General features: G+C 33.2%; 1 protein-coding gene across 1 annotated transcript in view; it reads left to right on the forward strand.

Annotated features, from left to right (window-relative positions):
• Positions 1–1,118: 1,118 nt before the first annotated feature.
• The window catches only part of rnpc3 (RNA-binding region (RNP1, RRM) containing 3), a 32,863-nt gene continuing 18,176 nt past the window's right edge, over positions 1,119–15,805 (forward strand). The window contains exons 1-7 of the mRNA XM_039735533.1: positions 1,119–1,184; positions 1,745–1,913; positions 2,363–2,410; positions 4,170–4,282; positions 4,663–4,752; positions 6,459–6,570; positions 12,386–12,454. Coding sequence (XP_039591467.1) covers positions 1,749–1,913; positions 2,363–2,410; positions 4,170–4,282; positions 4,663–4,752; positions 6,459–6,570; positions 12,386–12,454 — 597 coding nt within the window. The 5' untranslated portion in view covers positions 1,119–1,184; positions 1,745–1,748. The remainder of the gene's footprint in view (positions 1,185–1,744; positions 1,914–2,362; positions 2,411–4,169; positions 4,283–4,662; positions 4,753–6,458; positions 6,571–12,385; positions 12,455–15,805) is intronic.

Below are 15,805 nucleotides of genomic sequence, written 5' to 3' on the forward strand. Positions count from 1 at the left end.
AGACAGAATGGAAAAAGCAGCAATTCTAGAGATCTGTGTAAATGAGAAATATACAAAGCAAGCACATTACAATTAAAGCTTCTATGTGTGATCCAGACTTTGAAATGCTGAATGATTTTTTTCACATTACTGCCAAGGAGGGGGCTGCACCTTCCTGTAGATGTTTATTGTAGCATCTGTGCAGAGCATCGCAATGGATAGATTCTCTGCTCTTTACATTGTTCTTTGAAGTGGCTTGTTATTCTTAAAAGGACTGCTTACCTTTTGCCACACTATAGTTAAAAAAGTGACTTTTCTAGCTTGCCGTTTAAATAGGTTCCTCTGCCCCTCTTGATGTAATGCCAGCTCATACTTGGCTGACTCATCTCTGGCTGAAGTAACTTGTCAGTGCTGTTACATTATTTTTAAACTCAGCATCAGAAATGTTTCACTTTGTTATCAACACTGTAGCAACAGAAGGCTTAAACATCCCAGGAGGCTCTGCAGCACTGCACCTAAAATTAGACCTTTATTTACAATTTATTTGATGTTGAATTTTAAACAGTTTGTTGTATTTAATCTTGTTTTGTAACTTTTTGCAAGGAGGGTATCCTACAAGCCTGTTATTGGCAGCAACACCCCTCCAGTATACAATTTTATTATGTATGTTTGGTGAGTTGGTGTTTGTTTTTTATAATATTAGTATATTTTTCCATCTTTTTGTTGGGCTTCTGGAAAGGTTTAATTTCCCATTGTGGATAAAGTATCTATCTATCTATCTATCTATCTATCTATCTATCTATCTATCTATCTCTTCAAATCAATTAAGAGACATTTTAAATGATAGGGTGTTTTCCCATGATACTACTTTGCAACCTTCCAGTCAGACATAGTTAGAATCTGTTGAGAACCGTACTCTGTGCGAGGTTTAACAGATCGGCACCGTACAGCTAGAGGCCGCTACAGTCGTGCTATTTTACTTCAAAAAACGACAGCGAGCTCTCGCTTCACCGTATGAGCCCGCCTCCACAGGGAATATTATCCAATTACCAGCGACAGTTTTTCAACGTCTATGATTGACGTTTCAATTTCTCAATTGAAATCGTTAGACAAAACGCCGTTTTAATATCATTGGTTGGCTGTATTTGCGTATGTTCCGGAAATTTATCTACAGTGTGTACATTTGGCTTCGCTATCCAAGTATAGTAAGTAATCTTGCGATTCGTATTTTTTTGTTTTTCTTTTTTGTTTAATTGAAAATGCAAAAATGTAATTGGTGTTGATTTTGTTGTTATCTAAATTGTACTGCAGAATTTAAAACTGTAACGTTATATCTCTTCAACAATACTACTGAAATTTGAATGGCTTGTCTTTTACTATGGGGTGTTTAAGTAAATGTAAAACCAGATAAATGAGATTTGTCTAGAAACGTTTTTAGAAACAAGTATGGTATTATTTCTGACTTATTGAATAACATACTTTTGGCTTCGTATTTTTACAGTTACTTGCACAATGCCATGGCGACTAAGTGGTTCGTTTGAGACTTTTACAGTTTTTTGGTTAAACATTTATTTTTCATGTAACAAATGTGTTTTTTGAGATTCTAAATTTTGCACGATTGCGCAGTTTTTGGGTATATTTTGTCATAAGATTTTTAGCGCACCTACGTCAGATCCATGCACACCCAACTTTACATGAATAGAAAGTGATGAACTGTTAATGTGCAGAGATCTGTACCTTTTTATCTTCTTCATATTTTCTGCAGAATCATGAACCTGGCAGGCCACCAAGACCGTGATCAGTTTAACTTCAGGAAAAGTAAAACCCTGATTATTCGTCATCTGCCTTCGGAACTGACTAGGAATGAAAAAGAGGACCTTCTGAAATATTTTGGTGCTCTTTCTGTCCGAGTGTTTTCAGACAAAGGAAGGATGGTTAGTCAGCGTTTTATATTTGTGCATTTTGAGGGTTGCAATTTGAGAGATCAGTATTGTGTAGTCATGGATTTGAGATCTCGGATTGAACATTGTGTATATTGAGTTTTCACGCTCCACCTATGTGTCTGGGCACTTTCTTTGTGTGTATGTGTATGTGTGTAATATATTTTAGCTAATTGGGAACTGTATATTGTCTTGTTCTAGTGTGAGTGTGGACATATGAATGGACCCTGTGTTGGACTGCCACTTTTTAAAGGATTAGTTCCCACATTGCAACACATGTTGATAGGATGAGCTTCATGCCCATATCCATCCTGACTCAATTAATTTGGTGACAATATGTTATTTGACAACAATAGTTTTTATGGTTTTAACAGTAATCCTTACATTTATATTTGCTACTATGTAAATATGCCTGTTTAATTGTTTTTACATTTCAATTTCAGAAACATACAGCATTTGCAAACTTTGAATCTGAATTTTCAGCCTTCAAGGTGCGTGTATTTACAAAATAATATATGGTTTCTGAAATTTAATATCTAAGATAAAAAAAATATATTTTTTTTAGATTTTATGTCTGTAGTAAAACTAGGAATTTGCAACTTTGGAGGTTTTAAATTGTTGACATTTCTTGCTTGTTGATACGAAATTTGTCTGTGTATTTGTGATATGTAAGTGCATGGAGCTTGCTAACGTTTTTTGGTATAACTCACATTTTTAAGCATGTAACTGAAATTACAGTTGATAAGTGTATTGAATAACAGTAATCAAAACTTAATGCCTTTTCATTTGTGTACGTCAGATAATGGAGATTGTTTAGGTGAACATTGTATCTTTTGGTAAATATAGTAAATGTATTCAATTCAAAATTTACAGAAACACAAAAAATATAATTATCTATGGCTGTTCTATAGTAAAACATTTTAAATTAAAACGTTAATTTAAAACGTTGCTTAATTAACATCATGTTTTTACATTAGAATACAGTTTGTTCTGTTACCAAGCAATGACATATTTTAATAAACATGTTTAGACTTAGTTGAAGTATTATCCTCTCTTTTGTAATAATTTTTGTCTCATTTTTCAAATATGTTTGTCAGTGGTTGAAAATACTAACTGCACATTTCAAAGATGTGAAATGTGATTGAGGGCACAGTGGTCTTGATTGTAATTTATTGTAGAATTATTTGCTGTAAAGCCAATGAATTAAACATATAAATTTCATTCCAGATTATAAAGAATTTTTTTTCAGAGAAATTAAAAATATTAAGTGTAGGTTAATTTAATACCTATTGATATGCTGGTGATAGGAAGAGGATTACAATAAAGGAAGACATGATGGGAGACAGTTACCTGTGAAAGACCAAAGGGGCTACTGTAGTTTATTTGTCATTGTTGTTAGCTTGGCATTAGTTGTTACTGTGTCATTTTAAAATAAATGCAAATTTTTGATAGATCCTGTGCCTTAGCAATCTTCCAGGCATGGAAAGAAAACTGGGTACATTGATATTATTTTAATGTCCATAGCAGTATACAGTATTGTATTCATTAGTAATCAATAGATTCATTTTGATGCCTTTTACAATACTCAAGGAGTTCTGAGCTCTGTGAAACTGGAAGCCATGTGTTTTTTGTTTTTTTTTTTAACCTTAAAGAGGGCATGGCACAGTTGGTGATAACATTTACTTATTTCTCATTTCGTAGTTGCTGGAAAACAATATATTTGTTTGTTAATTATATGGATTCTGTTGAAGCACTTGCTGCAGTTGTCACAAAGTTTCTCATAATGGGATACATGCCTTACAAAAAGGCTTGCAACCACATCTGGCCAAGATAACATCATGGCTTTAAATCCTGTATGCAGCTGTATTATTGATTTGATTAAAAACACTCCAGTCCTGTTAATTATAAAATCTTTTTTGCATTTGAACAAAAACACTTACAATCCTCTAAAAATTACAAATTATCATAATTTTTCTTTCCAATTTACTGCAGCACGGAGTTTATTGTTTGATAGTATATCTGGTAAAAATTGTGAATAAAGTATAAGAAAGAAGCCCTAATTATTTTTCGTGTCTGAAAAATATGCTTTATGCAGACTACACAGTTTTACTAAATGCAAGTTTAAAGGTGAAAAACTATGTGTTATAAGAATATTTTAAAAGGAATGAAATATTGCATTAATATTACTAAAGTATTTAGTATAAACACTTTGGCTTAAATTATTTATACCTTTGCTTGTGATTATTTTAGGCACTTGGTAGACTGCATCAAATGAAAATTTTGAATCATACTTTAGTTGTAGAATTTGCAAAAGATCAAGACAGTATTCATCTTTCAAATCAACCAGCAATTTCAGACACAAGGTAAGTGTTACAGACTATATAGCCCAAAGATGGTAAGAATTTTGAGTTATACAAAATCTTAGTATTGTATCAACAGTCATTTTCAAGGATACATTCCCTGCTGTGTTTTTATTTAAAAAGATTTTAGTTTTGCTTTCTTATTTACTAGTTTGCAAAAATTGATACATTTTCCCTCAGGTTTCAATAAAGTACTATCTGCTGCGTCTGTTTGTCTACCTTCTAAAATCTTTTTTGTCTTATGTTTTTTTCTTCCACTAGAGGGAGCAATGGTATCAAATTTAGCACAAAGTATTTTGGTCAAGAATACATTTGAAGTAATTATTGGAATTAAGTATGTTATTGTAACAGTGTTATGTCTTTTTTCTTTTTTTTAATTTAAGTAAGGATAAAATCACAGATTCTAAGGGGAAGCCTGAAGCAGCGTCACCTGTAATTCCTTTGGTAGAAACTGGGGTGGCTCCCAGTTTAGGGTAAGTTCATTTCAGTATTTCTACAGTTTTTACGAGTTCACAATTATTTTTATTGTAATGTACTTTGTATACATTTTTAGCTTAAAAATGATTAATTTGGTTTAAGAAATGTTTTTAACAATGTACTGATCAGGAAATTTCTTATGTTTTTGCTACTTTGAATCTACTTGTTTATTTTATGGTACATTACATGTTTTTTATTTTGACAGTACAAATCTGGTACTTTTAAGTGTTTTAAACATTTTTGCAATGATCAATTTTTTTAGTGATTGAAATGACATTGTATGCTGCAGGTGTAACACAGCTGGTTTGGTATTTTAAGGGTTCTCACTTTTATTTTGGAAAGTTGGAACCTTTTATTTATGGTTATGTATGGTTAGTCATAGTAGCACAAACACAGTTCAGTATTACTTAATAATAATAATAATAATACATTTTATTTATACAAGGCGCCTTTCAGAGAACTCAAGGACACCGAACAAACAATAAATAAATAAATACAAAACACAATTATAAACAACTTAAAACATCAGAAAATCTAAAAATTAAAACCAAACAAAACCACTATAATTAGGAGGAAGAAGAAAAAGCCATTTTAAACAAATGTGTTTTAAGTTTACATTTGAAAGATGAATATGATTTGATATTTTGGAGATCCACAGGTAATGAGTTCCAGTGCTTGGGAGCAGAACGGCTGAAAGCTCTGCTCCCCATGGTGGTTAGACGGGAGGGAGAAACGGTCAGATGGGTGGAGGAAGAGGATCTAAGGTTACGGGATGGAATGGCAACATGTAGAAGGTCAGACAGATATGGAGGTGCGAGGTTATGGACGGCCTTAAAAGTTAGTAGCAGAATCTTAAAATCAATACGAAACTTGACCGGGAGCCAATGAAGCTGCTGCAAGACCGGAGTAATATGGTGAAAAGATGGGATTCCAGTGATGATACGTGCTGCAGAATTCAGGACTAACTGAAGCTTGTGAAGAGATTTATTAGGGAGACCAAAGAGGAGTGAATTGCAGTAGTCCAGCCGAGAAGTGACAAGACTATGAACAAGAATGGCAGTAGTATGAGGAGTGAGGGAGGGACGAATGCGATTAATATTACGTAAGTGGAAGTAAGCAGACTGGGTGATGTTATTAATGTGATATTGGAAAGATAGAGTACTGTCGAGGATGACACCCAGACTCTTGACCTGAGATGATGGGGAAACAACAGTTATCAATAATAAAAGAAAGATTATTGGTTTTGGATAATGATGATTTTGAACCAATGAGGAGAACCTCAGTTTTGTCACTGTTTAATTTAAGAAAATTTGAAGAGAACCAGGATTTAATTTCAGAAATGCAATCAATAAGTGAGGGTGGTGGAAAAGAGGAGGTGGGTTTACCAGCAAGGTAGAGCTGGGTGTCCTCAGCATAACAGTGAAAATTAATGTTATATTTGCGAAAAATATTGCCAAGGACTTATGTTACCTTATTGTGTTTCTTCATTATTGTGAAGCTTCAGATAGAAAAAAATTCAGTAGTGCAGGTAATTTTTTATTCAATATAATACAATTTTTGTCTAAACAATGAAACATCTGCATGAACTGTTTATAATGTGATTTTACTAATCAAAAATATTGTCTGCACATTTGTAATAAGGATATGATCATGTAGGTTTTACTAACTAGTTACATTAAACAAAACATGTTTTTCTCTTCAGGTTAAAATTCCTTCCAAACCCTTGCCTGAAGTATTTATACCCACCTCCAACAAATGTTATTTTGGCAAATGTAGCAAATGCAATGGCTAGTGTGCCAAAATTCTACGTTCAAGTAAGTAAGGATATTTCTATAATTCACAATATTTACTTTTTGCAATATTTATCTATCAATTTTCTGAAATATCCTCATCCACTCTAACATAAGGGGAGCAAGATTCTGTCCCAACAGCATTTGATACGAGGAAGAAACAAAGCCTGAATGAATACTTGCTTGCAGAGCACACTCTCTCTCTTCAACACACACACACACACACTCAGTCCTGTCTGAGGCCAATTCAGATTTACAAGCATCTTTGGGGCATAGGGAAAAATCTGTAGAGAATACACAAACTACATAGACAGCGATTACCCTGCTTGTTAAATTCAGGTTCCTGTCTCTGTGAGTCCACAGTTGTAATGTGTTTGTACCACTTTGCCATCATCATTTTGCACTTTATGGAAGTGTTAACTGCTAAGAGTGCTTGGACCAGTGGTCCAGCAATATTAGATGTCATATCTGGGTGAGAAAGACACAGCAAAATCCGGTAGGTCAGTGCTGGGTTGTACTTGTTCACTTCGTTCCCTTCAGCCCTTTCTCAGACCAAACCTGTCTTGGGTTCATATTTACTCCTTTGCAAAGCTTCCCTTTAACCCTACCCCAACATATCTAATCTGCTGGCACACCATTGTACACTACCCAGAGGAGACACCGTTCATCTCAACAGTAGAATTAGACATCTCACCCTGACTTCTCTCTTTTGTTCATTATGTCATCTAGAGGGTGTGTGTTGGTCCTTCCATTTTCTGCTTTTTTTTATTGGGATGTGTTTATATAGTTTAAAATTAATTTATTTTTGTAACCTTGACTCACATTATCCTATCTATTTTAATAATGTAAATTTGATCACAAAAACACACAGGAATCATAAAAGCATTACAAAATACTTTGTAAGCTAATTGATAAACTATTCACCATCTAAACCAATCTTGTATATAATTTAAACAGATTCTATTTTTTCTCATAGCTGCAGCAGACTCAGTTTTACCATTATTTTAATACATTTATTTCTGGTTCAACATCCAGTCATATGTGCAATGCCCAGTGTGGGCATGTTGTTCCAAAGTAGCAAACCTGTCGGGTTGTACTTTACTTATTTATCCTGTTTTCTTTCCTGAAAAGTGCAAGTAAAAGATTTAGATTAAAAAATCGTGAATGAAGATGTAAGCAGAATATTTCAGTGGCTTGTGTTTAAATTTTTTTTTTTTTTTAAATGTCATTGCTCATTACACTGCTAATAACAAAGTAAATTTAGATTTTTAGTCCATTTTAAATTACTTTGAATTTTTTTTTTAAATTAAAACAACAAATATTGAAACAGCTGAGAGCATTAATGACTTGTTAAGTTTGTAATGAGCCGATACTCTAAAAAGATTACTTTTCCCATTAAGTAACAGATTTTTGTATTGTAGTAAAATTCCAATTAGAGACCTGGTGAATCGTTAGACGTTGATGATAAGATGGAGTTAACTTGGCAGCATTTTTTTCTGGAGGCTACCTTATAATATTTTAGAATTGTTTAGTGATGGGCAAGTCAAGGTGCACCCAACTTATTTTGCTGATAAGATATGACATAGATGGTAAGGATGATGAAATATTTATAAATTTCTATTAGTAGAATGTAATCTTTTAGACATTTCTTTAGAGAATGAAGGGCACACTATAAATTAGTAACCAAATTATTTCATATTTGCTTGAATGGACGGCTTGTTTGCCTTACGTTGTTGGTCAAGGATGTGTGTTTCAGGTTACAAATTCATATTTGTTGTTATCAGCTTCAATTTTATAAATTGTACCTTGGGTGGGAGTATTATTCCATTGGCTTTTAGAGGAAAGAAAGTACATTCTGGTTGGATGGGTCTACTTGCATTGTTTGGCCTTGATATAAAATTCAGCATTGCAAGTAACCCTTGCTTAAAAAAAAAAAGGTTTGCCTTACTTCTGATCAGCGTCATTGGTGCTGAAGCTCAACCTTTTCACATTTTCATGATGTGATATAAGACAAAGATAATAAAAATTTTAAGTGAAGATTAGAATGACATAAAGCAGTAGACTTTGTTGTTTACAGTGCTGGTACACTTTCAGCAATGTTTTTAAACCACTTGTGGAATCATTTAACTGGCAAAATGTCTAGGAGGTTTGAATTCATTAAAAATGGTAAAAGAGATCTACAGTAGCAGAAGAGTGACTGCTGCGTAACACATGATTTCCTAAAATTTAAAGTATCAGGATATAGATTCGGTGATTAGTAGAAGAATTATGAAAAAGGTGTTAGCTTATACTACCTAAACCTTTCAAGGGGAAATTTTAATTTAAATTCTTTGTCACTTGGTGGTGCTGTTCTATAACTTACAAGGTCTGCAATGTCCCATTTCTTTTAGGAGAAATTGATGTGTATAACTACCCAATTAGTTCAAAAACCATTCTACTTCAAGAAATACAGCTGTGGTAAATGCATATTTTTTTAGTTTTGTTTGATTAAAAGCACTATGTTGGCATAATAATGTTTTTAATGTTACTTAAGAAATCAGCCTGTTGTGAATTTGTGTCCTTTTTTTGTGTGTGTGCGCTGGTTGACAAAGGGAATTATTGTTTTGACTGGTGTTTTTGGTGTATAGTAGAATGTAATCTAATTTTGCATTAGTTACTATGGATATTTCAAATTGGTATCCCAAATATATGCATGTTTGTACTTTTATCATTGACTTTTTTTTATTGAATGTTTCAAAGTGAATTTTTTTTTCAAATTTAGAATTTAAAAAAATATACTAAAAATGGTAAAATATTTTATTTTATTTTTCTTTGGATTAGCTTGCATTTATGACATTTTCTGGAGTTTGGGGAGGTAAACCGGTTGCAGGTACCTAAATTGTGTCCTCAGTACCTTAAAACATATCCACATTTGTTCTACTAGGCTGTATCCTTTCCATCTGAATTGAAAATTAATTAAAATCTGATCCAAATGTCTGACTTCCTGGTCCCTTTTTTTTTTCCTTTTTTTTTTTTTCTTTGCTTTACTGGTTGGTTTTGATTGTTCTTTGCACATCTACCAGTTCCATCTGTTTTGAGCATTTGTTGCTTTAAAATGGCATCATGAGAGTAATGATATTAAAATTGAATTTTTTAAAATATAAACAGCACAGAATATTTGTGTTGTAGTGGTTGTACAAAAGATCATTATAACTGTAAAAGTTTAAGTTACCTATAAACAGACTTTGAAACTGCAATAAAAACTGGAACCACATGGACAGGGAGATGATAATCTTTGCTGTAAAAACTGTTTCTTGATATGTAGAACTTTATCAAAAAATTAAATGGCAACATAGGTCAGACAGATGGAGAGTTGAGGAGTTGGTGTAGAACCATCATCTTCCCTGGAGATTGCTGTCACAAAGTGGCTCACCAACATTTTGGTGCAAAACAAAACAATAAAAAACATACTTGCTGTAAATCAAGTTTATCCAGAAGTAGTGATCTCTGGGCACCATATGTAAATGTAATGTCAGAACAAATGTTTAGCACTACTGCTAGGGAAATAATCTATAAATAATGCATAGGTGAATGTCACTGTTACAAACTAATCCAAAGATGGATGTCCTTTAATATACAGTAAGCTTTAGTAAGTCTACAATGTGAACAGCCTAGTTCTTTATGACAAAACTGGAGAATATAAAAAAAGCAATTATATGATGTAAAATATTCATTTACATATCAGAGTTAAGAAACACATTTGTTTGTACCAATTAGAACACAGATAAATAGTATAATCTTTAATACACCTATATCTTAGCTAAATGTCTCAAAATATTTAAATGTGCTTAACGTTTTGGCATATATCTATATTTGTCATTTCCACCCTCTGAATAAGCTGCAAAGATGGCAAGATCCTTAGTAAAAGATCAAAAATAACACAACCTTTCTTTCTTTCTCATCGCTGACCTTGAAATAGTCTAAAACAATACCCCATAAAGTCATTTTTAATATTTTGGGAGTTGCTCTTAGAAGGCTAGGAGGACCAGTAAAGTTAAAATTTCTAAAATATTACCATGTTCGTGAACAGCAACTTCAAAATAGCATTAAACAAAACTCCATATTCCTGTGTTACTGATCCCCGTCTTTTTGAGAGTTTTGTAAAAAGGAATAACTTTGACCTCTTGTATCCCTTTATGGGGTGAACCCCCTGGAGTCAATTCATGTGACATGTACAGCTTCAAGCTATTCTGATCATTTTTGTTGAAGACACCTGTAGGTTGACCCTTTAAAATAAGATTGTAATTTCCTGCACAAGAATATGGTCCTAAAATAGTGTAAAAATTAGGTTTTTTTTTTTTCAGGTTTGAAGGGGCAAAAATAAGGGGGGAGGAGGGCAGTGGGGACGGTCTACGAAAAGCTCAACAATAAAGCAGGTTGAGCAGTATATCATCTGTTGGGGTTTTCTCATGCTGGTGAGTCACCAGGTGCTGGACAAAACAAACTGAAGTGATTTCAAGGTGTACCATAAGTCATTCATATGAACACAAAAGTATTCAATGACATTATCTCATTGTTCCCTTGGTAATATGCAGGGTAAAGGTATTACAGAATGTTGTAGTTAAATAGGTAGGCACAGTCAGTAGCAAGTTCACACAGAAATTATAAAACGCACAAAGATTAATTTTGTTTTTCTGCTTCAACTACTGAGATTATTGTTGGTCAAATGCCCTTACTTCAAAAATTGAAAAAAAACTCTGTCTAAAACAAATATTGTCAGGCTTTCACTCCTCACAAAATCTGGTCCTGCCACTGGTAATTTTTTGACAACTTTCCAATATTCCACCCTGAAAATACCTGTGGTTCAGAGAGTGTTAGGCTCTGGACCCAAGATGTAATGCAAAAAACAAGACATTAAAAAGCTAACTAAGAAAAAATAGCTTAACCTAGGGCTTTATTTGTGATAAGTATATAATACAGTAAAAAATGATATATCAGATGACTGTGCAAGAAAACTTACAGATATATAAAGCTGGAAAATGTTACAAAAGCATTTTTTTTAACTCTTTGGTGGAATTGTACAGTGCTGTTTTTGGAGGAAAAAAGCACTGCCCACCAAACCCTCATTCTGACCATAAAACACGTCTTAAGGATCAACATGTTTTGGGGCTTCTTTGTAACCTTTGCTGTGAACAGTTTGCTGTCACAGATGAATTAATGAGTACAGTATTAAGAAAGTTTACCTGGGAATGTCAGTATTAGTGGCCTAATACCTGAAGCTTAATGGAAGCTACTTAATACAGCAAGACAGTGACCCAGACACAGAAGAAAGTCCACACATTGAAGGCTTCGAAAGAACCAAGTGCATGTTCGGGATTGACCAGATTGAAATGCTTTTTGTATGACCTGAAAAGGGCTATTCAAACAAGGCATCTCAGAATAACAGAAGTATCAGTGAGCTGAAACAGTGTTGCTTGGTGTAGTGGTATAAAATTCCTCCTAACTATAGTGCAAGTCTGAACAGCAGATAAAGGAAATGTTTGGTGTTGGTTTTTGCTGGTAAAGGAGACTTTACCAGTCAATAAATACAAGGGTTCACATACTTTTTCCAGCCTATAGCGTGAATGTTTAAACAGTACATACAGTATTAGCAAGACAAGTACAATTGTTTTTGTGTTATTAACTAAAAAAGTTTGTGTTTATCTAATATTATGACTTGAAGAGTAGAATGCATTTTCATAAGTAATTAATGCTGGCATCTTGGTAATTCAGATACCTTTTTTTATACAACTGTATTTACTAGATTACAACATTGCTTGTATTAAAATGGGTAAAATATTTTTATAATCTGATTTAATAGGTGCTTCATTTAATGAACAAGATGAATCTTCCTTGCCCTTTTGGACCAATAACTTCAAAACCTCCTTTGGTAAGAGGTTCTTTTAATATAGAACAAACTATTCTGTTACTTCCAACTGATGCATGTTTATATTCAGTTTAAAAATATTTTCATTTAAAATCAAATTCTGAATATTTTTATTACCATTTTTGTCCATCTTAGTTAATTCTGAATACTCTGAAATGTGTGGGTATAATTGAAGTCAACCTTTTAAATTTTCCATCATCTGATAAGCAGTAGTTTTTATTCTGAAAGAAACTATTAAATGTGATAGGAAGACAATGAAATAATATACATTTTTTAATACATAAATACTGGCTGCTGTAAATGACATTCCTAGTGTAGTATAAAATGTATTCAAGCTAATGTTATTTTTGTTATGAGGCTATGCTGCCTGACAAACATGAGTTGCCCTGAAAGTGGACACAGTGACTGGATACATGGAGTAGTAACATATGGTCACTTCGTATAATCCCTACTGGTATTATAATATATTTACAGTATATTATAACTGAAGTTATTAAAGTTGAAATCGTGAACCTCTTTATGTCAAAAAAATTGTCAAATTTTTAACCCAGTAAGAAAAAGGCCGTCTTAATTACATATTTTTGTCCTTGCAAGATTCCTCTCCCTTCTTTGCAATAGGTCAGTCTACAAATATTGAACATTAGAATTTTTGATTTAAAACGTTCTTTATACTTATATATAGTTATTGTATATAAGTGTGTTACTTTTTGGGGCAACATTTAGAGTACATTACCATTAAGTGTGTGTAGACTGTTCATGTTAGTTTCACAATGAAGTATTAAACTTTCATATACTATCATTAGATGTTTGAACTATTTTCAGTTTTTGACTATTGAGTAGTGTTCAAATTAATTAACCATAGAGTAAAATTCCAATCATCTTGTGATTGTTTCCAGTCCCTTAATTTTTGTTTTGTGGACATTATTTTCCTTTGCTCATGGAACTTTGCTATAGCCCAGACCAGATTTACAGTTCGCATGTAAATCAAAGCATCTGCAGAAATCTTGAAAATTGCATATGAATACAACAGTGATTTCAACTTGGGTGTATTGCTTCTTCAACTCCATTTTGATGAAATCAGTTTTTGAATTCTAAATTCAGTATAAATCGGCATTTAGGCTCACTTGTGAACTGGGGTTTGAGAGACTACTCTAGTTTGTAGTGCACTCTAGCACTTGGTTTTAGTAATGGACATGTAATTTATCCACCCTTTTTCTTAATTTGTTTATTCAATGTAGAGTCACTGCACAAGGCATTAAATAACCCCAGGTTTTGGTGCCAGCCTGCTGTAAGGCATACTCACCCATACATATCCCAACAAAGTTTAACCAATTCCCATGCAGAAACAAGGACACTGCTGATGCTATATATTTTTTTACCAGGCTGGTAACTGACTCTAGGCTCCTATAGTTTTGGACGTTTAACATTTTAAATATATTGGACACACACTGAACATTTTGTAAGTCATACAATCTTTCTCTTTCTCTTTCTGTTTAATATAATACAGATTACTTAAGTGTAAAACACTAATTGTCCCGATGAACTATTCGAGAGGAATGTTAAAAGGTGTTAGCTACAAACAAAAACAAAAAGCTAAATACATCTTTGAAGCCATAAATCTTAAATTAAAAAGATGGAACTGCAGAATTGGATACCAAATAAAAAAAAAATCTGTTAGATGCCACAATATGTATTTTTGTGTAAACCTTATAGACATGTACTCCCCTTTGGTGTACAGTAATACCTTACCACAAAATACAGCAAAGTTGGAAAAATTAAGAAAGCTCTTAATTTCAAGATACTGTAAAGAAATAGGCATGTCAGTGCAATGACACATGTTCATATTTTCTTCTTTCTATACAGTAAGACCCCACTTAATGTGGGAGATATGTTCCAAGAAATCCAAGCGCTAAACGAAACAGCGTTACACGTGGTCCCCTTAACACATAAATAGTGGGGATAGGTGAAACAGGACAGAGAATAAAAAAGTCTTATCACTTTTTTTTGTTTTTTGTTTTATTTTGTAACGTATAATTAAATACTTTTTTATTACATTAATTATAGACATTTTTTATTGCTAATATTGATTATATATAATTTCGAGTAAATGCATAATTTATGCTTGTGATAAAGAAAGTTATTTCTCATTTGACACTTTTTGTTTTTATATGAAGAAGTCATCTAATGTCGTTGGCCTTTTTCACTGTCGTTCAGCAAGCAATTGTCAATAGCAAGGCATTGCTTCAATGACACTTCGTCTTGCCTTTGAACTTCTAGTAAAATTTGGATTGTTTTGTATAAACCGATCAATAATTTCAGTATTAGCGGCTAAAGTTTTTTTTAGAAAATCTGTTGAAAGTTCCTTTTGTTCCGCATCTTCAGAAATGCTAATTTCGCTAATTTGGCGTTCAACTGCATCTAATCGTTTTAGCACCTGCATTTTAGCTTCCAGCGAAATGCTTTTTCTTGTCACTTTACTTTTTTCTTTGCAACCACTCATTTTAAAAACTAAAAAGGGATAATTGTTATTTGTTACAGTAGAATAAAATGTTATGTTTATGTCCTTACACAATAACGTTGATGACCAATCATAAATATGTACTGTACTGCACTGGTACTGCACATACGAGTATCTAATCAAGTCGTGCGATTGTGGAGTTCCGCCGAAAACCTCGCTTTTATGTGACTACAAAGTGAATCAATGAAAAATTAGAATTCAGGAAAAAAAACGTGTAATACTGAAACAGCATTAAACGGAGCCGTGTTTAGTGGGGCCTTACTGTACTTTAGCTTAATTAGAAATGAGAAATATGTGATATCTGAGAAGCTTTTTATAATGTTTTTATTTTTTTTTTTTTGTTAATTTTCTACATGTTTGCAGGAGATTGTCATAGTATTAGAAATTTAGTTTTGTGATGCCATCTAAATACTGTAGAACTTAATATTTTTATTATTAAAATTAACTGGCACAAGTATATCAAAATACAGGTTGGTGCAGGGAAACGGGAAATTTTAGAACTAGGTGTTGGTGACCCTGGGGTATCGGCAGTTGTTTAGGACCAATGCGACCTCATTTAGAACCCCATGCCATTAGTTATAATGGAGCAGTGGAATAGTGTGCGACAAGCGTTCTCTGTGAAACCTTTGTATAAGAATGGTAATAGTGTGACTGCTGCGCAAAGGGAATTTTGGCATCATTACCAGTTAGGATGTCATGATTGTGTCCCATCTGCTCATGCAATTGCAAGGTTGCGTAATTTCAAACAAACTGGTTCAGCCTTCAAAAAGAAGTCCCTAGGTGGAGCCACTTTGCATATTGCACGACAATCGATGGCAGCTATTCAGTGATTGGAA

Source organism: Polypterus senegalus, chromosome 14, assembly GCF_016835505.1.
Source record: "Polypterus senegalus isolate Bchr_013 chromosome 14, ASM1683550v1, whole genome shotgun sequence".
NCBI classification, from domain to species: domain Eukaryota; kingdom Metazoa; phylum Chordata; class Cladistia; order Polypteriformes; family Polypteridae; genus Polypterus; species Polypterus senegalus.